The sequence below is a fragment of the Citrus sinensis genome, chromosome 2 (genome assembly GCF_022201045.2).
Source record: "Citrus sinensis cultivar Valencia sweet orange chromosome 2, DVS_A1.0, whole genome shotgun sequence".
In the NCBI taxonomy this organism is placed as follows: domain Eukaryota; kingdom Viridiplantae; phylum Streptophyta; class Magnoliopsida; order Sapindales; family Rutaceae; genus Citrus; species Citrus sinensis.
The window spans coordinates 5918232-5940974 of NC_068557.1; the positions used below are offsets into that span (position 1 = coordinate 5918232).

Below are 22743 nucleotides of genomic sequence, written 5' to 3' on the forward strand. Positions count from 1 at the left end.
TGGGAAATCTCATAAACCCTGAGAAATCTTAAGAGGTGGTAACTGTAGAAGTTCCTGTGCAATACACTACAGTAGTTTGAAAGTCGATGTTTTTTTGGGTGGTGTGTGTTGGTTGGGGGAGGTTAATTAAAAGTGTTTTCTATAGTGTTTCAAGGATCCACCTATGTTGCAACTGTTGCAACATACCACACTTTTTGTCTTTATTCTATATTACCGTTGGATGTAAACTAAATGAATCTAACAGTTGAAATTAGAAAGTAGGTAAAGGTCTATGGTCGGTTATTGAAAGAAATCATAAAAAAAGTTATTAAATAAAGAAAGTGTACAAAAATATGTTAAATAAGGGTCCATGTATATACTGATTCTGACTTTGTTTTGGGAGGCCGTCGTTGAAAAAATTTTCACACCCTAGAATTTGAGATCATCAAAATCTTTTCAACCCCCAGAAAATCCGATCATTGAACTGTTTTCCACCCCAGAATTTGTGATTAATTTCCCATAGAAATAGCTATCGTCAAGTTTCAGATGTAACTGATAGCATATTGCAGGAGACCTTTTCTAGTAACCATCTGTAAAAGGAGCCAAAGTTATCATCGACTCGAATACTGGCCATACTAAAGGTTACGGTTTTGTTAGATTTGGTGATGAAAATGAGAGGTCAAGGGCCATGATCGAAATGAATGGTGTGCATTGTTCAAGTAGGCCCCAAAAAGGCTTCTGGATATCAACAACAATATTCTTCACAAGCTCTTGTATTGGCTGGTGGACCTGCGTCAAATGGTGCTAGGGTCTAAGGATCTTATGGCGAGTCCAATAATGCGACTATATTTGTTGGGGCACTTGATTCTAATATCAGTGATAAGGATCTTAGAGAGCTTTTTTCTCATTTTGGTGAGATTCTCTCTGTTAAAATACATGTTGGTAAAGGATGTGGGTTTGTGCAATTTGCAAACAGAAAGGATGCTGAGGTTGCATTGCAGAAGTTACAAGGGACCGCTATAGGCAAGCAAACAGTCCGTCTTTCTTGGGGTCACAATCCTGGGAACAAACAGTGGAGAGGAGATCACATTAACCACTGGAATGGGGCACACTATGGAGGTCTGGGCTATAGTGGCAATGGATATGCTTTTCCACCAAATCGAGATCCAAACATGTATGTTGCAGGGTAGTACGACACCGTGTAATTTGAACTTGCTGAACTGGCTGAAATTTTACCCAATGAGATCTATGAACTAAAGTAGGATGGATTTTGCTGCTGAATATGTAACTAAATTTGTAGTTTGCAGAATTTTGCAGCTAGAATATACTTAATAGCTTGGAGATGTGTGAGGCTTGTATTATTATTTTTCATTCTTGAGGAGTCTGTTTGAGAGGGATTGTTATGTTTGTGTTTCTGAACTAAACTCAAGAGGAGAATGCCAAGAACAGAACCCTTGAATGCCTCCACAGTATTTGTCAAATGAAATCAATTACACCTACTGCACAAACAAATTCACCATTTAATTGATATGCCTTATAGCCCCAGCCCAAGATGCAAACATACGTGAATAATTGAAATTTTTTCCCCAAGAAATTGCGACAAATTTTGTTCGATTTAGTTGTCTCCAGATTGATTCTCAACCACAATCCATCAAAACCTAATTTCTATTTTTCATACATAAAACATAATTGGTTTAATCGGATGAATTTTGAGCAACCGGTATCAATGGTTCCCGGTGTATACCTCATTTATCAACCATCTAATTTCAACCTTTCGATTCATTTAATTTATATCCAACGGTAGTTTACATTGAAGACAAAAAGTGTGGTACGTTGCAACTGTTGCAACATAGGTGGATCCGTGTTTCAAACCTATCGAAATTTATAAGATATGGGAATTAAATGGTCGAAACTTGGAAAGCCTCTCTTCAAGGCCTTTTTTTTTTTTTTTTTTAACTTCTTGAAACTACAGGACTCTTACTATTCTACTAAAAGAATTGCTCATGAAAAGCTGAATAAAATAAAACTACTGTGGTTGAAAATTTTTCATTATGCAACCCCGCTTATAAATATTTAGTGAGGTGACGTAAGTATTTTGTATTACCTTACCATTAAATTATAGTGAAGTGGGATTCTTCTTTCTAACTTCAATTTTCCCCCCAAAAATGGCCTGAAAGATGACTTTTCACCCAACAAAGTATTCCGAAGATGTCGGCATTATTTGCTTCTTCCGAAGATGCAAGAAAAAATGAACCAGTGGACAGCAACATGACCGAGAGCCTTTAATGTGGTAGACTCAAACATCATGAACCAAGCTATTAAATTAAAATGTAACAATAGGGAATATTAAAATTAGTTTCGAAGTGGGAAAATTGAAATCAATTTCTTTAAAGGAAAATAAGATGCTCAAATGTTGCCTTTAATACTCAAAAGACTTGGTAAATTTTGATTTTCTTGACCCTTCACACCCAGAGTAAGCGTTACTCAAAGCCCTGGAACTATTTATTCTAGGGGGATGGCTGAGTTCGCTCTTGATTCTATGTATCTAAATGATAATTCAATCCGATTAATCTCAGACAATGCAAGAATGAATTTCCACTTCGGAGAATATGAGATCATATTGCTCTCAGGTTTTGTAATGCTGGTGTTGTTACGAGAGTTAGATTCTATTTGACATTGAAGTGCTGTAACTTTTAACCTATAATTGCTGTGAAAAAAAAATTATAATTACGAAATAAAAGTTAATAATATGTAATAAATATAAAATTTTAATAGTTATTTTGATAAAATTATTTAAAATATATTAAATTTTTCATCATACAAGTGAAAAATCGTATCAACATAATTTTTAAAGTATAACAGCAAATATTTACCAAATATTTTAGTGTTGTAACTTTTAAATTACAACTGCTTAACCTCAATACAAAACAAACCCTTACATTAACCTCAGAAATATGATAAGTGCAGTTGTCAGTATCTATCCTTTAGAATGACAAATTGTCATTACTAACGGCTTCTCTATCCTTGCATGTTATTTGTGCGCAATTGACGTCTCTGTTGACTTAAAAAGCATGGTACGTTCTTTGTTATAAAAATAAACTCCGATCTTCAGATTTATTGAGTTGTAAACTGGTTTGCTGACCCTTTTTTTTTTTTCCAGCTTTTGGTGATGGATTATTAATTTTTCTTTATTATGTTGATATTATGCTCGGATTGAGATCAATAACAATAGTAGTATATGTCGGGGTGGATGATTCTTTGCATTTCAAAAACCTGCATTCAAATACAATCACACAACAATTTGATTTTTTTTTTTTTTTTTTGTACACACAATGAACCACTCATTCAATCTGCATCTATCTACTCACTCTATATTCAAACCTCCGTAATACTTGCACTATACTCAAACCGTGGAAATACTTAAACTACACTCAAAACCCTGGTAGCAGGCAATCACTTGTAAACTTCATTTTGGTGACACTTGCTTTGGATGAGAAGACTTACCAGTAATGGCTTTCTTCACCTTTGAAATTGAATGTTTGACCTTTGACCCTACACCTGATAGTATATTATGAGATTTCTTATGTGCAACCTTAACATCCACAGCATCTCTTTTGGCTTCAATCGTGACTGGGGCATCAGAGCTTGAGTCTATCCTTTTATGTTCATCTCCCTCTTGTTCTTCATCCATTTTTGCATCTTCTACATGAATGGCTTCTGGTTGTTTGGTTTGAATTTCTTCTGTCCTGCCTTTTGGTTCTCCCCCTTCGCCGACTTGTTCAGCCACTTTCGTAGTTTCAATTCTGGAGCTCTGAAGGGGGTCAGTCAATGAAGCTGTAGCTGAATCCATCAATGCTGATTTCTCAGTTTTTCTTTCCCCTGATTCTTGTGGTTGTTGCTCTCCTTCGAGGTTAATCTTTGCTTTCTGTGGAGTTTCTGTGGTTCCTTGCTGCTCAAAAATTTTTGGCGCAAACTCATCGCCAGTTTGAACTGGTGTGTATGGGCTCTCAATGAGATCTGCTTCAGCTGGAATTTGCTCCTCAGTTGTTGCACAAGAGCTTTTCTCTAACTCACTAGTTTCTTGAATGATTTTGCTCTCTGTTGCAAACCCCCTGACGCTTTCTTTTTCTGACATCGCCATACTCGATTCCTGATAAAGATTAAAAGTAATGCTGCTCAACTTGAATTTTTTTTTTTTTTTTGAAAGAATCATCATCAGTGATATAATTAGTATTTTCAAAACTAGTACTATTTAGGTTCATTTGGTCTTGGAAAGTTTGAGAGAATGGTCACTTGAAAACAAATAAAACTGGAGCTCATACGTCCTCAATTCTCTTTTTGAAGAACTCCATTTTGTAGAAAATTTCTCTGCATGATGTTTGTAAAGCTGCGTAAATCACTGAACAAGTTGATGAACTGCAAACTCTTGTTCTAATTTTTTTTTCCTGAAAATGCTGCTACAAGAATAACTGGAGCATTTATCATGGTTGATATTTACTATTTAATTTTTACAGAAAATCCTTTTTATTGGCAAGGTTGAAAGGAGAGTTGAAGTATAATCTGACCTCATTTTCCGGAGTTGTGGCTTCTGCCTTGCCACTTCCATAGTTGCTTTCTTCTCCCTGAGTGCTAGCATCCAATTTGATTGCTGAATCTCCTGCCTCCTTTCCCTCAAATTCATTTGGACAGCCCTCTTTTGCAATCATGTTCTCTTCTGAAACTTGGTGTGAATCCTCAACAATTATATCTTCGGCAACATCTTGCCTTCCAATGTTCAGGCTTGCAGAGCCTTTTTCAGTTTCCTCAAGTAGCTGTTTTTTAGATAAAGCTTCAGCTTTTATAAAAATGAAATTACAAAAAATCACAAGAATATAAATCAAGTGCATTCCCCTTTTCTAACCTTTTCATACTGAATTTTGTTCACTGCGGTTTTAAATGCATTATCTGTCTCGTCTCCTCTACATTCTTCGGCCTTCTGCCCGTCATCTTCAAGGCTCTTGTTCATTCCTTCACAAATGGAAACTGGTTGACATGTTTCCTCAACTTCCTTTTCCTCTGTAATCTGTTATATTTCACATTTCAGTCACATCACCAAATATGTATGCAATCACATTGAAACAAAAGGAAAATCAATTTGCAGAAATGAAAATGCATCAAGTATTTCCTCTGACCTGTTCTTTTGAAACTTCAGTCTCTGTAATTTCATTTCCTTCTATTGTTTTCTTGCACTGATTTTCTTCAGTCCTCACTTCACTAATAGCCTCTATTAGATGTTTTTCCTTAATTTCTGTGTCCTCTGATCCAGCAACTTCTTCCTGAGAATGTATTACTGCCTCAGATTGAAGAGCCTTACTTTCTGACGAAGCATCGGTACTTTTTAGCTTTTTCTCAATTCCCCAAGGCTCTAAAGCTCCGTCAGGAGTGTGGCCTTCTTCTTCGTAAGCTTCAGTTGGATTGTCCTGTAAATCTTTATGGATTTTAAATCCCATAGTGGAAACTTCAAGCTCCCTGGGTTCTTCTGTTTGCAAGCATGGGCCCTCATCTTCCAACTTTTCCACTTTTTGCTGTTTCTCTTCTTCTATCTCCTCAACTGTAACGGTAGTTTCATGCTTGGGGGCCATTGGTGCACTTGTTTTCTCTGCTGAGGGAGTCTGATCAGTAGTAATTTCATTTTCTGTAACAGGTTCAATAGCTTGAGCTCTATAGTCAGATGCTGCTTTGCAAGCTTCTTCAGTGTTTTCAGCATCTGGCTTCTCCTCAGTTGTGTTTTTCCCAGTCACATCTATGTCTTCAGTACTCTGATCCTTGGACTTGCTTGCTAGAACAGACTCTATTTTGGATTCCCCAACTTCTTCTGCATTTGAATATTGCATAGGCACAGAGTTTGCAGGTGGAGCTTGGTCCAGCTTTTCGACAGTTGGGATTTCCCCAGCAGATTCTCCAATGTCCCTTTCATTGGACTCATAAGTTGCATCAGAGGCTTCTTTGATTTCATTAACTTCATCTGCATTTCGATTTTCCACTGCTACACTTTCTTTCTGTGCATGCTCAAAATTACTAGATTGGGGGTGGTCCATCTTTTCCACAGTTGAGCTTGCCCCATTTTCAGCAGTCTCTTTAGAAACCTGATCCTTGGTTTCATCAACAGCATTGGAGACTATTTTAGTTTCCTCAGCTTCATCTGAACCTGTATTTTCCAAAGTTGCACGCTGTCTCTCTGCATCATCATTATCACCATGATTAGGTGGGACTTGATTTGGCTTTTCTACTGTTTGGCTTTCTTCAACTTCAGCTTCTTCTGTGACCTGCTCTCTGGACTCATAAACTGAATCAGAGACTTCTTTGACTTCATTAACTTCATTTGCTAACATTTTAGTTTCCTCAATTTCATCCAGACCTGGATTTTCTGAAGCTGCATGATCATCGTTATCCGTTGGGACTTGATCTGGAGTTTCCACTGTTTGGCTCTTCCCAAATTCAGCTTCTGCATTCCGGCTTTTGGATTCTTCAGAAGCTATCTTGCTTTCCTCAGGTTCACCTGCATCTCCGTTTTCTATGGCACACACTCTCTCTCCCTGGCCACTATCATTCATTAGGGGTTCAGATGTTTCTTCAAGTATTAAACCGCCAGCTTCTTTACCCTCTTGACACTTCTCAGTTTCTGTTGCCTCTAGACTTGGCTCATCTGAATCAATATGGAATACCTTTACAAGCTTCTCCTCTATCTCAGCTTTCCCTGAACTTTTGTCTGTTTCTACAGTCAGAGAAGCATTATCAATCTTGCGGTAACAATCTTGTGGTTCCTCAAAAATCTCCCCAGTGTTCTCTTTTAAATCTTTAGATGACGGCTCAATACTTATGTCCAGTACTTTCTGTTCTTCTGATTCTACTCCAAATGATGGTTCTCCTTCCCTGGCTGAATCTTCTCCAATATCTGTGTTTTCTGTTTTTGTCTTTTCTTTCAAATCTGCTGCTTTTTTATTTTCTCTACACACTGGGGTGGAGTCTTCCATCTGTTTGAGAATTATACTTGTGTTCATAAGTGGAAGAAAAGATAACATTATGTGTAAAATACAAGATCAAATATCCACTGAATTGTTGTTAAGCTGACCTCATCAGTTTTTTCACCAACAGTTGATAACGCATCATTAAATGCATTTGCACATTCTTCCTCCATAATCATTTCTTTGATATCTTCACTATCATCAGATTGCTCAACTCCATCCTGTTCAAATCGAGATATAACAAACATATTTAAATGAAATAGTCATGTAACTAACTATCAAGAGATATTGTGCCTGTTTTTCCAACCTTTTCAGTTAAGATGACAGCCTTTGTAGTCTCATTTGCATTTTGTTCTTTGTGATCTTCAGCTTCCAACTGCGGTTCCTCTTTCTCCATTATTTCCTTATCATCTTCGTGATTTGATTTGTAGCTGCTGTTTTCTTCAACCTGATTCTTTTCAGATTCAGAGAATTTTTTAGTAGTTTGATTTTCAGCTGCTTCAAGCTTCAGTTTCAAAAACTGACATATTAGTGAAAAGACTCAACGTCATCCATAATAATGAAAACATAAACAATGATAGAGTATGTGTTCTACATGACATGAAAAAACTGAGTCTCCAGCATGATCCCAGTATGAACAAAATTATAATTACTTGTGTTTTTATATCTTCTTATGAATTTACATAGATGGCATGGGGATCGACTTTTCAATTTCTATGTGAACAAGATGTGAGAAGTTAAATTTTGAGGCACATTTAAATGCAAACATAGTGGATCTTTCCACAGTGCTAAGCTGTACCATACAGATTGACAAAGAGAAAAGACAAGGAAGATATTAGTGCCAGTTGATAGAATGTTCGGTTTGACAATTGTTTCTCTTACCTCGTCTTTCAGGGCTTCTCCTTTCTGTTCAATTCCTGTGTCTTCCACTTCAATGACTTCCTTCAAGTTACGTTTGAAGATCTCTTGCTCCAAGATACCCTTTTCAGTTTCTGCACGTATAACAGAATTTTCAGAAGCCTTCAATACTTCGTCAAATGGTTTTCCATCTTCTGTTTTTTCCATTTGTAGTTCCAGATTCGACGATTCCAAATCTTTCAAAGTTGTTAATTTGCAAATATCAGCCTGATCAGCAAGTTTCCCAGTTATTTCTCCCTTTGTGATTTCGACAACTTCAGACATGGAAGGACTCTTTGCATTTTCCAGCTCAGGATGCACATACAGATCCTCTATTTCATGTTTCTGAATTTCTTCATTTGCAGCTTCCTTTTTGATATCCACAGACTCCAATTCAGAGACATTTACTGGGTTTGTGGTATTGTCCTGTTTATTCACGAACGTCTCATCTATTGCTTGGGCAACACAAGCAGTTTCTGTGTTTACATTTAGGACATCGTCTTGTGCTGGAGGTTTATCAACTGACTCAATCACTTCGGTTGAGAGCTCATTTTCTTTTGATTTCATTGTTGAATACTCCTTCAGCTCATCTTTTGATATTTCTTCTAATGGCTTATCTTTGGTTGTCTCCTCTGTTTGATCTTCATCTCCAGCATGAGGCGCATCATTCTGTATTTTGCAATCTATGATTTCTCTATCTTCATCTGCCACTTTTGGGATTTCCCTGCCCCTCTTCTCACCCAAGTCAGATGTGTGCTCTGGTTTCACATTCATGTCTACACTTTCCGGCATTGCCTCCTTTGATTCAGTTTCTGCTATGTCTTTGTCTCTGAAAGCAGCTACCTGCTTTTGTTCTTCTGGTTCAGCTTCCTGTAAACCTTGTGCTTCTGTTACCACTGTAACAGACACAGAATCTGAATCCTCAATACTAGTATCTTCTGTTTCTTTGATTTCTTCTTCAGTTTCCTTGTTTGATATATGTGACACCATGGAAGACTCTTGGATTAGGCCTCCATTTGTTTCTCCAGCATTGTCTGCTGCCGGTGGAATCTCATTATTGTACTTCTCACCCAAGTTGGATGCTTTCTGTGGTTTCTCATTGATGTCTGCACTTTCGAGCACCATCACTTTTGTTTCAGTTTCTACGACGGCCTTCTCCTCGAAAGCAGGACCAAAACTTTCTACCTGCTTTTTCTCTTCAGGTTCCGCCTCTGCTACCACTGCAATAGTTGCAGAATCCGAGTCACCAATAGTCGTCTCTTCTTTTTCTTTCATTTCTTCTTCAGTTTCTTTGTTTGACATTTGTGACGCTCTGACAGGCTCTTCAATTAGGCTTGCATTTGTTTCGTTGAGTTGTGTCTCTGCTTCTGAGTCTTTTGTAATGCCCAAATTATAGGAGTCCACATTTGATTCTGCTGCCCTGACCTCTAAGGTCGTACAGACTGTTTCCCCGGCTGAACTTGCTGCCTCGGTCTCTTCTATGAATGGAATTGATTCATCAACCTGATCAATGGATGAATCTGTCAGTTAGACATTCGTTAGGATTAAAAAAAAAACATTTTGAAAAGAATTTAAGCTTTTCTTAACCCTGACCTGGTCTTTTGACTGCATGCCTTTGCTTTCATCTTCTTTTGAGTTTTTCTCCACGAGTCCTTCAACCAGTGAAGAAGAGGCATCTTGTTTAGAATGTTGCACTATGTCCTCAGTGTCGCATATTTCAGCATTCTTTGTATCTTCATATAACTGCGGCAAAGATGAGGCTATAACTTCATGAAGGATCCCAAGAATGAAATAGAAGATAAGTATTCAAAAGATTGTAATGGGAGATCAACCTCTTTAGATAATTCCTCCTTCATCTCATCATGAACCAACATTTTTTCCTCTTCTGACTTCAGGTCCAAGACATCTGTGCTTTTGCTTGCATCAGATGACTCAGCAGCTATTTCATGATTCTGCATCAATAAGAGCATGACATTATCAACTCCCTTAAGTAGGCAATAAACGGAGTAAAGGAATTAAATAGACGATTGAACATTTTAAAATTTTAATCATTTACCGCCTCATCTACAATTTTATTTTCCTCGGTGTCAACCTTCTCTTCTGTTTCTTTGTCATTGTCTTCTTTCCGTGGAGCTTCATTAAGATCCCCAGAAGCTTCTACCTCCATAAGACTAGGACTTTTATCAGCATTGGTACTGAAAGCCTCATTTTCGTCAGACATCACAAGTGACAAACGTTCATGCTTCCCTTCTGGTTCATTTTCCTGCTGGATATGTTGTAAATCTTCTTTGCCTATTGACGATTTCTTTTCAATGTTATCTTTAGCACCAATCGGCTCATTATCATTGCTGTTCCCTTCAGCCAGTATGACAAGGGCCCCGTCCTCATTTATTTTCTGTTCTGCTGAAGATTCTGTTGCAGTTAGGTTATTCTCTTCATTCTGCACGTTTTCAACTTGTTTCACCAGGGAACTATCAATGGTTGTACTTGTCTCATGAGCCGCAATCTCAGCTGCTCCTGATGTCTTAGAATTCTCAAAAATCTGCACATGAATTTAAGTTTTGAATCAACAAACAGGACTATGAACTTAATTTTAGAAAGGAAACAAGTCAGCGATAAGTTCATGGTGCAGAAACCTCTCTTGTGGACTTGTCTTCCCTCTTTCTATTATCTTCTAAGTTCATGACAGGACTTTGGTCAACTGATTCTGGTATGAGGCCTCCACTATTGCTCTCTTTGACATTCTGTTCTGTGCTGTTCTCTACTTCTGTCTTTTCTTCCTTGAATTTAGTGCCGTCAGAATTCTCAGAAGTTTCTTTTTCAATTGACACTGGCGAGATGTATGTATCATTGCCTTGTTTGGACATCTCTGCAGCCATATCATCCTCTTGAGAGCTCTGTTCAATCCCCTCTTCTTCAACTCCTCTAGATGGGTCAGCATTCCTTTCCACCTTTAGAGTTTGTTTTTCACTATCCTCACTTCCACTTGTTGTCTTGAGTTCTACACTTGCCTATACAAGAGATCAAGGTTGTACTCTTAATGTGATTTAAAGAGATGTTGAAAGAAGGTTCAAAAAATGAGTTTTTGGAACCTGATTTTCAGGTGTTTCTTCTTCTTTTTCATATTCTTTGGAGCTCTGAAGGGATTCTTCTCCAATAGGTTCTGGTAATTTATCTGTAGTGCTGCATTCTTTTTCATTCTTGACTCCATCATTAGAATCTTCATATAACTGCACAACAGAAGAGGATTTAATTTCATAAAAATTCGCAAAAAACTTTTAAAAAAAAAGATATTTAGAAAATAGGAGATAATTTTTTTTCTTTATAGATTCCCTTAAGCTGGTGTTCTTAGAATCTTTGTATAACTGCAGCAAAGATGAGGTTTAACTTCATGGATAGTTGGAAAAGAATGAATACTACATAATTATTCAAAATATAGGAGTTGAGGATCATGCCCGGGAATCAGACCTCTTCAGATTCTTCCTTCTGTATCTCATCTTGAACCAGCATTTGATCCTTTTCTGACTTCAGTTCCGAGACTGCATTCTCTGTGGTCTTGCTTGCATCAGATGACTCAGCATTTATTTCAAGATTCTGCATCAATATGCGCATGAACTCTTTAGCTTACTTATGCAGACAGGTGATCAACACATTGAAGGATTAGAAGAGGATTGAAAATCTAAAGACATATTCGTTCACCTCCTCCATTGCTATTTGGTTGTCCTTGGTGTCATTCTTCTCCTCTGTATCTTTGTCATTGTCCTTTTTCCACGGAGCTTCATTGAGATCCTGAGTTCCTATCTCCATGAGGCAAGGACTTTTATCAGCATCCACTACAGATTCCTCATTTTCATCGGACCTCACAGACAATGACTCTGCATTCTTCTTCTGTAGTTCATTTTCCTGCAGGATATGTTTTGAATCTTCTTGACCGATTGATGGCTTATTTTCACTGTTATCTTTCACAGCAAGTAGCTCATTTTCATTACTTTTCTCTTCAGCCATCATGGCGGGGCCTCTGTCCTCATTTCCTTTGTCCTCAGCGGAAGGCTCTACTGCAGTTAGCTGGTTCTCTTCATTTTGCGAACTGTCCCCGTGTTTCATGTGGGAAGGATCAAGAATTTCCGTAGTGCTCTCAATGGTTGTACTTGTTTTGTGCACAGTACTCTCACCAGTTCCTAATGCCTCAGAATTGTCAAAAATCTGCAAATGAATTTTGAGTTTGAAATCAACAAGAAGGACAATGAATTAAAGTTTAGAAAAGAAACAAGTTGGTGAAAAGTTGAAGGTCTAGCAACCTCTCCGGCGGACTTGTCTTCCTCCGTATTATCATTTTCCAAGTTCTTGACTGAACTTTGTTCAACCAATTCTGATTCAGGTATGAGGCCTCTGCTATTATTTTCTTCCATGTCGTGGTGTCCATTATTCTCTCCTTCTGACTTTTCTTCCTTGTGTATATTCCCTTCAGTGACAAGTGTTTCTTGTTCAATTGACAGTGGTGAGGTGTATGTGTCATTGCCTTGTTTGGAAACCTCTGGAACCTTATCATCTTCTTGAGAGCTTTTTTCACTTTTCGCTTCTTCAAATTCACCAGACAGTTGTGAGATGGATGTATCATTGCCTTGTTCGGAAATCTTTGCAACATTTTCATCTTCTTGGATGCTCTCTTCAATTTTCTTTTCTTCAACTTCTCTAGACTGATCAACATTCTTTTCCATCTCTGCAGTTTGTTTTTCAGCAACCTTACTTGCATTTGTTGTCTCGAGTTCCACACTTGACTATAAAAGAAATCAAGATTTTACCTTTTTAATATGATTAAAACAGGTATTGAAAGAAGATTAAAACAGGTATTGAAAGAAGGTTCAAAAAATGATTTTTTTGAAATAGACAAGTAATAACTTTAGCTAGGTTACATAAGAGATAATTCAAAAGTTAATTTATTTTCTCACCTCCTCCGTGGCTGTTTTGCTGTAGTCAGTGTCATTTTTCATTTCCGCTTTTTCATTTCCTTCTACCTGCAGAGTTTCTTCAAGTTTCTGAGTAGGTCCTTCCTCCTCATCACCGGGGGATTTATCAGCATCTGAATTGAATGCCTCATTTTTGTCAGATATCTTAGACAATAATTGTGGAAGCTCATCTCCTGGTTCATTTTTCTGTAAAATCGGGGTCAAATCTTCTACAGTTTTTGATGTTTTCTTTCCATTGTCATCAGCAGGCTCAGAATAATCGCCTCTTTCTTCTGCGACCATGGCAGGGTTTATGTCCTCATTTCTTTTCTCCTCCAGTGAAGAGTCTCCTTTCACTTTTGAATCATCAACAATTTCTTTGGGGCTTTCTTTGTTTTTACTTGTCTCCTGTCCAATGCTGTCAGTGGCTTCTGCTGTATCTGATTTCTCAGGAATCTGCATATGAATTTAAATTTCAAATAAACAAACTAGACTATGAGCTAAAACTTGAAAAAGAAACAAGTATCCTGCAAACCTCTCCTGTGGACTCCTGCTCTAAGTTCTTGACTGGAACTTCTTCAACTGATTCAGGTGCAAGGCACCTAACGCTGCTGTCTTCTGTGACCTGTTCTATGTCATTCTCTCCTTCTGATCTTTCTGCCACGTTTCCTTCAGAGCTCTCAACATTTGGTTTTTCAATTGATTCTGCTGAAATGTGTGCAACATTGCCTTCAATGACCTGTCCATCAATGGCCACTACACTGTCCGTGATCTTAGTTCCATCATGCACCTGCATTGGCAGAAGAGGCTTCACCAACCATTGTAAGATTGAAAATCAATGAAAATGTAAATTAGCATGTGATTTTGTGTTTGTTCTTTCACGAATATTATGATCAAACCTCTTCATGGGTGATGTTATTCCTCTTCTCATTATCTCCTACTATGCCGCTCTCATCTTGATCGGTCAATTCTGGTGCAACCTCCAGAGGACTTCTTTCTGCTTGAATATTTTCCTTAGCCTTCTCATCTCTGACAAATACGGCGTTGTTGACTTCAACTGAGGTTTCAGCATCAGCAACTGCAACAGTTATTCGAGGCCATCAGTATCAAATTGTTCCATCTCTCTCTCTCACAACCACACATGGATAGTCATTCACACATCAATTCACAATAATTTCATAAACTGGTAATTTGTTGATACATTCTAGATTGCAGTTTGTACACTCTTTGACACATATAAAACTTAGAGTATCTTGTCATCACGCCTAGATGTTGATGAGGCTTTGAATCTTCAATTATTTACTGATATATTTCTTCTTGTTCCTTTTTACATAGAAGGTGCTAACAAAATTTATATAATAATTACTTTTTTTCCTATGTCTAACTTTTCAATGCTAAATTTCCAAAACACTTACTGTTTGCTAATATTTCTTCTGTCGTGGCATCACAAGCCTCTCCAATCTTCTGCGTCTCCTGATTTGTGTTCTCCCCCTTGTCCATGATCACAGATGTTTTGTCAAAGTCTAATCCAGAAGCCTCTTGGAGTTTCTTTTCATCTGTTTCACTTGCTTTTAGGATTAGTTCAGCTGATTCTGCCTCTTCAAGAGGTGTCTGCTCAATGATTGTGGAATTTGAACTCTGGCAGGCTTCAGGTGCATCTTCAATGTCCTTCTCCTCTTCTTTTGTGTACTCTTCGTTTGCTTCCTGAATTGTTCCTTTAGGTTCAGTTTTGATGACTTCTTCCAAATCTTTGCCTTCAGTTTCTCCTGCCTCCTCGTCCAACACTGGAATGTCATGTAAATCACTGGCATTTTTATTTTGGGCCTCAACTTCTGCACATTCTGTCTTCTCATCCACTTCACTCACATTCTGAAATAAAAATGGAACATCTTTGAAACCTCTGAAAATATTTGATAACTAACATTTTTTTATACTTTCGGTAATAAAGGAAATTTAAAAAAAAAAAAAAAGGGAAACTTCGAGCTGATCATGATGTAAATTTTTTATCATTTTAAACCTTTTTTTAAGAACTGCATTATCACTCACAGGTGTTAAGTCTACCTTTATTTCTCTCTCAAGGCTTTCTTCCTCACTTTTGATGGGTGTCTCCTTGTTGACTGTTGTAATTGCTTCAGCTTGTTCAGTTTCAGCAGCTTTATTGAACTCCTCAGCCAATAAGTTCAAGGATCCTTCAAGCTTCTCCTTTTTTGGTTTCTCCTGCTGCAAGTTCTCAGGTCTGTCCTCATGGTTTGTCGTCCCATTTTGGTTTTGCTCAAAGGCATCAGTAATTTCCCTGTCGGTAACGTCGTCTTTGGTTGCAGTGACACTACTTTCTTCCTCATAGCTGTTCCCACCAGATGACGCTTCTTTCGCAGGCAGTTCCTCATTTATGCTTGATGTATCTTCATCTTTCATAATTGAACCATCTCCTTTCTGGTCACGGCTTTCATAATCCTTACCTGCAGATTTCTCGGTCATTTCAATCTGTTCATTAACTTCTTCTGGACTTTCCTTGACGATATCCTTGCCTTCTGTTTGCATGGCAGGAGTATCTATGCTGTTCTTGTTGTTCGTTATATCTTTACTCAGTTCAGTTTCATCTTGAGATTTCTTCTCACATAAAATACTGGAGGCCTCTTTAAGCTTCGCGCTTTCCTCAGGTTCAGCTTCATATACACCTGATACATCTGTTGCTGGTGTCACTGATTGTGTGTCTAACATTTCGTTATCCCTCTCTCTGATTTTTAAGATTGCTTCTTCATTTCTCTGGATGTCTGTTGTTGAGGGGAAGATGCCTTCAGCACCTTCATACGTGGATTTTTCTTTCTCATTTTCATCTGCTACTCCCTCACTTGGTTTGGTTGCCTCAGGCACCTCATCTGTTAGATTACTGGACTTCTCTGCTTCTGTAAAGCTTGTGTCTGTCATTTCTTCTCCAGTGAATTCGACTTCAGTTGTGCTTTCAGCTTTCACACATGGCTCCACAACAGTTTCAACACTCTTGTTCAAGCTGATTACCGTTGGATCTGGTATATGAATTAAATCTTCTTTGTTTCGATCTGATACAGCCTCTAGTACGTTGACAACTTGTTCGTTGGATCCCAAATCAGTATTTACATCTGTCATTGTTCCATCTTTCTCATAATTATGAATGGCACTAGTTTCTTTCTCATTGCTCTTATCTTCGACTGGTTTCTCTTGTGAATCTTCTGTTACTTTGTTTTCCTCGGTTCCTCTCTCTCCAGCTACCTCAATAGTTGAAGTGTTCTGGGTCTGCTTCCCATTCTCTGGTGCCTCATTGCCAGCTTGAAGAGTTACTTCCTCAGGTTCAGAACTTTTTGATACTCTACAGGTATCTTCAATGGAAACTTGGACAGCTGAGGGTGATCCCAAAAACGTTTCACCCTCAGCGGTTTCAACATTGAATTTTATTGCAGTGTTCATGGCTTCAGCACCAAAATCACTGGCTGCTTGCATATCTTTTGTTTCTCCCAAGTATTCGACGGTATCAGGAGGAACATTAAGAGTCCCCTGGAATTTCTTCAATTCTCGTGAGAAAGTCTCATCAGCTGTACTGTCAAAATGGCCACTTCCTGGGTATGTTATCTCCCCTTCTCCTTTCTGCATAAAGAAAAAATTTAATTGATATTCATAAAAATGTTGTACATAGGCTAGTAGAAGAAACATTGAATGAATCATTGTTTATGCTCTCTTTGACAATCCAATATTAAAGTCTGCTTACGAGCAGAGTGGTCAGTAACATGATACTAGAGCCAGGTCAATCAATTGGCCCTGTTTTTAAATTCTTCCATTGTTTTAATTAAATTATGTCAAGTGTTTCAGTGTTTAATGTCACGTTTGAGTTGTTGTTATGCGTGATCCATGTACTTTGCATGCGAAGGAATGGCTTAAACCGCTAAAGATTTGTCACGGAATGAATACTTTGCATAGCAACTTGTGCGGCACTTAGACAACTTCTAGCACAAAAATTGCTAAATAAGCCTATCGAATTTCTCAAACTAGCTAAGCAATAACTGTTGCTGAAAGCTTTTCTAAAACATTAGACAGATTAAAATTTTAAATGAATTCCAGGAAACAATTATAAGGCACAGGTGATATGAGAAGATATGATTTAAGAGATGAAGTGGTCTAGATCAAACATTAGCATGCTTTCTTTTGGTACTCATCTTGAACGCAGCATATGGATTCCAATTATGGTATTTTGTCTACAAGGAATGGATGTAGAATTTTGAACAATTCAAATTCATTATCTGCAAAGAGGTTAAGTTTTCAAATAAATATGGTGGATAAAGTAGACAATTTAATGGTTTCATGGGCTTTTAATTGTGGTGTAAGCCGAAAATAACTTGTGTTTCTTCTTTTATTGGTGATCAAATATTTCCTACAGATTCTTTTTTTTTTTTTTTTAACTTATGCTGGTTTAATAAGCTATGGTAGTAGAGCCAGAGCTGTTTCAGATCAGGATGATAAGTTTTGTTTATTTATTTGTGTTGACAAGTTGGCAGAAGATTTAATAAACATCTAAATGCCTCTATGGTTTTGAAAATCCGAACTAGGTACAAGAAATGGGAGAAAATCTCCTCCGGGTAACAATAGATGATCGTTGATGCGCATAAAGATTGAAAAAGGACATGATCGGAACAAAGAACAATTATATAAATTTGATTGTTGCTGGAATGAAAATGAACCAGAGAGCTTAATATTAATGCCAGTGTGTGAAGAACATCTAGTGCCCTAAAGAATTATGCTTGTATATAACATGAAGATCAAAGAGAATCAAGTATTGGTTTCATTCATCTGATACAAGAATTCACAATCATGTCATTCTCAAATTCATTATCTGCAGCAAACATAAAAGTAAGCCCTGTCATAGAGGAGAGAAGTGATCTCACATACCCTTATGGTTATAGGTTCTGGCATATCTGCTTCGGTTGCCATTTTTCATGCGGGGGCATTTGCATATACTTTGTTTCTTGATCAAACTCAAAGAGCAAGCTTGATGTGTTTAACTCATATGAATATTCTTATAACTTTTTGAATGTGTGGATCAGTAGATCACTCAATATGTATACTACTCTCTTGAGAGGTAGTGTTGCTAAAGTTGGCTACAAAATGACAAAACCCACTTGGTATATGCTAATTTGTTGCTGAGTTGGCTAAATGGGTGGAGTGGTCCTACTGATTGCTCATTTAAAATGCCTTGGCAATGTTACAGTTCTATTGGAACTGCACATTCCTTTAGATCAATTATGCCTAAGACTTTTTGTTGTGTAGTACTTGATGATGTTTCCATTTACAGAATGAGGTTCTAGATCCACATTTTGAACATCTTTCTTTTTGTCAAAAAGTTTTCTTGTGGGATGTTAATTCCTTTTTCTGATTGTAATGGTTAAAGATGATTTTTCCTGCTGAAGGGTTTATGTAGTTCAATGAGAGAGATTCTTACGTTCACGGCAAACGATCATTTCATTTAAAAACTTGTAATATCTTACATCACTAGTGAGAGAGAGGATCTTTACTAGTTTATAAGATTAGGTTCTCCTCATTCAATAACTGTGTTTTGCATCAATATATAATCTGTTCAATATGAACAATACCTACTTAACTGTTGTGTTTGATCATTAAAACCTAAGTGAAACATGTTGAATTATTTTATTCATACAAGATTTTTTTTGACTTAATTTCCTAACATTGAACTTTCTGCTTTGAAGCCAAATGATAACTTGGGAGTTTCTATTGGAGTTCAAATTTTGGATTTGGCATTTTGCTCAATTGCTTTTAATGTAACTGAAGGGGGCAGCCAACTGTTTACAAATGTTATGCTGTAGCATTGTCATGACTACTATGAAACCTCTACTATATACTAAGAATTAGTGGAATGTAATCAATTAAAGATTAGATTTTAACTTTCCGCAAACAATGAATTAAGAAGAAGAAAATTTGGAAAATAAGGTTTGTTACAATTGGTTGGTTTGTTGATTTGTTTGAATATTGTGGTATCCAGAAGATAAAGATAGATACAATATTGATAATGATAACATGTGGAGACTTTTAAATTTTTAATGCTAAAAACTCATCTAAACAGAGCATAATACAATTGAATTATATGCCGAAAGTTGATCATCATAAAGGACCTCACAACTTTAATTCTTTGGTTATTTGCAATAGGAATTTTACTTATGCAACATTAGTGCTCTTTTTAATTACATTATAATATATTAATAAACTACGATCAGAAATATGTTGAAATTTTTAAATTAACTCCATGATTGCACAGTCCAGATATTTGAGCTCAGAAAATGTCAAATTTACTTCAAATATGTAGATGAAATCAACTTCTACGATAAACATGAGAGAACTAAATCCTTTATCTTAAAAATGAGATAAAAAGGTACCCATCACAAGACCAATGAATGATTTATAGTAGATATGTTATGGTTACTATTTAATATATATATATATATATGATTGATAGGTAACAAAATTTCTAATTTATTAATTTCATCTGCATGGTTACATCCCAAAATTGCATCTACATGCCTATTTCATGCAAAAACATAAATTACTCCCTTTTTTTTTTTGTATTTTTGTTATCATTTAGAGGATATGGCATGTGTAATATTTATACTCTCCATATGACAAAGATCTTGAAAAAATTGAAGGAACTATATAAATAAGCCACAAAATTCCAAATCGAAACACCTAATTTTGTTGAATAATACAGAAAGGTAAATAGGATTTTGGATACTATAAGCACGTCGCTACTCGCTAAAGTGCAATTATGCACAAAGCAAAAGCAAAACTGTTTACCCAATCTCAAACAAACCGTCCAAATAAAGCTTCATCGTCCTTCTTCGCCGCCCCCCACACGTGGATGATAAGTTGAGGCGGCTCCAAATTCCAACTTGGCGTTCCCCCCCTTTTTTATTCGAACCATCAAATGTCGAAAGAAAAATTGTGACAGCCCTTTTTGGTTTGATCAAAATGTCATAGGCTCAGCTCATAACATAACATGGCAACTAAACATCTCTCTCTTATTAGATAGATAAGAACTTCGTTTCAAAGAAAGTGACTCTTTTGAAATGATCGTCATTGGAATATTTGTACCAACAAGTCATTTTCAATTCTTTTTGTAGAAATTTTTAGCCTTGTACGCATAAGATAATAAATAGAATTGTTAATACCCAGTGCAATTGACACTTGTGCGATTGATTTTAATACTTCGTTTCACTTTACTTTGTTTTTGCTAAATGGATGTTACGTGCACCTTCTTGCAGCTCATTGATGGTCACACCCTCGGGTTTGAGAATAGATTTTTACGTTTAATATTCGAGTTCGATGTCACTTGCCCTTTAGCTGAGTGGCTGGTAGCAGTTCAAGCCCCCAACAAAAAGTATCGTGGGGGCTCAAGTCATTTCTTAATTATTAGGTGAAGGTCGGTCTTCTCATTTACTAACGTAAATGGAGTAAACGTCTTTCAAATATTAGAGAGGGTAAAAATTTAAACAATAATTTTTTAGAATGTATGTAAAATTAGTCTCAGTAATAGTCTCATGTAAATATGAGTAATAGTCTAATTGTAAATATCAATAATAATCTCATGTAATATGAGTTCTAGTCTGATTGTCATAATTAGTTAAAAAAAAAAATTCGAGCTCGACATATCTATTTATTGTATTGTAAATGTTTGTATATAAACTCTTGATAGATTTTAAATTGTAATATATCCGTAGATTCTGAAATTTAAGAGAGGGGGGGGGGGGGGGGATTTTAAATTCTTGTCGAGCATATTCCTTTAATTTTCGAGTTACATTTATAATCCTTGTGTTAATTGAGACTGGTGTCGCAATAGACTTCTTGTAAAGTCTACTGGATTCAATCTATTATATAATCTCATGAAGTTGCACGAACGGTTTGAGTAAAAATAGAGGACACTGTCTGTCCCCATCAATTTGGGTCGCAACGGCACTTCGTAAAGTAAGATTTTGGTAATGGTCGACTTCGTGGGGGCTACGTACGCCGTGTAAACTAAAACTCTTGTGCTTGTTCGCATCATATCCTACTACGACTTACATTATTGATAAAGATGCATGAAAGGGATATATATAAGGAATTCTCATTTGAACCGAGCACTATATTTATCGGAACATTAATAAAAACATGCATATACTAATTTATTCTACGAGATAGAACATTTTTCCTAAGAGGTTTTGCTTGACTAATTTCTATATAGCGCTATTTAGCTGGCCTATGAGAGGTCATAGAAGTAAATATTTTCAAATCTAAAATTGATCGAAATATGTAAACTACTTTTTAGTTAAGTAATGGACACATGTTCACCTAATTCTTAAGGTTAATTATTTGAATTCTTCAAATGCACTGCATCCCCCCATCAGTTTACTATGAAGAGAATAATGATTAACAGATTGAACTGCTTACTCATTATTCGGATCTGAAACATAGAATGAGTGTTAATTATCTTTTAAATATTTAAAACTATATTCGATAGATTCTACTTGTAAATATAAATATGTAAAAATTTGATTAAGTTACTTTCAATGCCTTGATTGGGTGATTTTTGAGTGTTTTTTTTTCAAATTTTATTTCGTCAACCAGAATTGGAATCTAAAGAAATAAAGAACTAAAAAAATAATTGGAAATAAACAAAAATTTAATGATAATCGCGTTAAATATTTGTTGGAAAAACTTTACTACTATAATAATCTAACTCGGTTTGAATTTAAATTAGTCGAGATTCAATGTGATTTTTTAATAGCTGATGGTTTAATATACAAAAATAAGGGAAACTTGTGGTGCAACTGTAGTACCGTGCCACAGTTACATCCAGCCGTGGATGTCAGTGGATCCCACCAATCCAAATGCATCTAACGATTGGATGTAACTGTGTCACGGTATCACAATTGCACCGTAGTCTGATCCACAAAAATATATATATGTATATTGACAATTGTCCAACAGAATATGAGATCAGCAAACTGGATGTGGATCATATCAAACGTTCAGCAATCACGGTGGCAAATCAGGTCGCTCCAATTTTAAGGGGACCCACATGAGAATAATGCCACGTGATGAGATGATCTTCTACCAGTTGCAGGAATATTAAGCAGCACGGAGGAATTTGAAGCCAACCTCGTAGGCCCACGTGGCTCCACGTCAAATTTAGTTGACAAGTGGCTTTTCACTGGCTGTAGGTTGGGGCCGGCGTTGCAAAGCCGCCGAAATATGTGGACCCCCCTTGAGGTCACGTATCTGACGGCTCTCCTTATCCTCTGCCCACAATTTTGAAGCTTCCTTTTGTCTTCTTCGGTTCTTCCTCGTAAATTCGACTTTTGTTATTAATTATCTTTTATTTTTTTGAATTCACGCAAACTTTTCTTTTCGACACTTTTGGGTCTCGGCAAAATCGGTTCCCTTTTTGGGCCTGGCTCACTATTTAAATGGGCCGAATTGACATACGCATCGATCCAGGAGCTCAACCGGTACTGTTACTTGAGAACTCCGCATCACAATTTTAGATAGAGTCTCTCTCGAGTTTGAATAATATGATTCCAATTAATAATAATTCGTTTCAACTTTTATATATATATATATATATTCATTTATTTATGAATTTTTAATTATACCATAAAATTATTGTTTGCGCGCAGAATTAAATATAATTTTATCTCATGCATACTTTGATATTAGGTCAATGACAAAGACAAAATACAATCACGGAATTACGCTTAACGTGTGCAAAGAATTTCTAAAGGGCAAAAAAAGCAGCTTTCACACCGTTTGTTATTTTTAATTTTGCTTGACAGAAAGTAAAATTTTAAATAAAACAATCGTTGTTCACTTGTTCTTATCTAACTCGTTTCAATTTTAAATTTTTT

At 36.6% G+C, this 22743-nt stretch overlaps 1 protein-coding gene across 3 annotated transcripts; it reads right to left on the minus strand.

The window, feature by feature from the left end:
- Positions 1-3220: 3220 nt before the first annotated feature.
- Positions 3221-17945, minus strand: LOC102619953 (uncharacterized). Of its 3 annotated transcripts, none has more exons than XM_052434708.1 (21): positions 17744-17945; positions 14888-16447; positions 14242-14695; positions 13726-13904; positions 13362-13616; positions 12830-13282; positions 12179-12658; positions 11580-12083; positions 11349-11474; positions 10973-11110; positions 10517-10891; positions 9937-10422; positions 9713-9832; positions 9474-9623; positions 7866-9383; positions 7291-7431; positions 7091-7204; positions 5151-6992; positions 4880-5041; positions 4545-4790; positions 3221-4129 (listed from the first exon to the last, which is right to left on the minus strand). In XM_052434708.1, exons 1-21 carry the CDS (start codon positions 17783-17785, stop codon positions 3446-3448), a joined length of 10029 nt encoding a protein of 3342 aa, XP_052290668.1. In that variant the 5' UTR covers positions 17786-17945; the 3' UTR covers positions 3221-3445. The 3 variants fall into 3 exon arrangements, with proteins under 3 accessions (XP_052290668.1, XP_052290667.1, XP_015383203.2); XM_052434707.1 differs by having other exon boundaries at positions 7291-7437; XM_015527717.3 differs by having other exon boundaries at positions 7291-7488.
- Positions 17946-22743: the final 4798 nt, after the last annotated feature.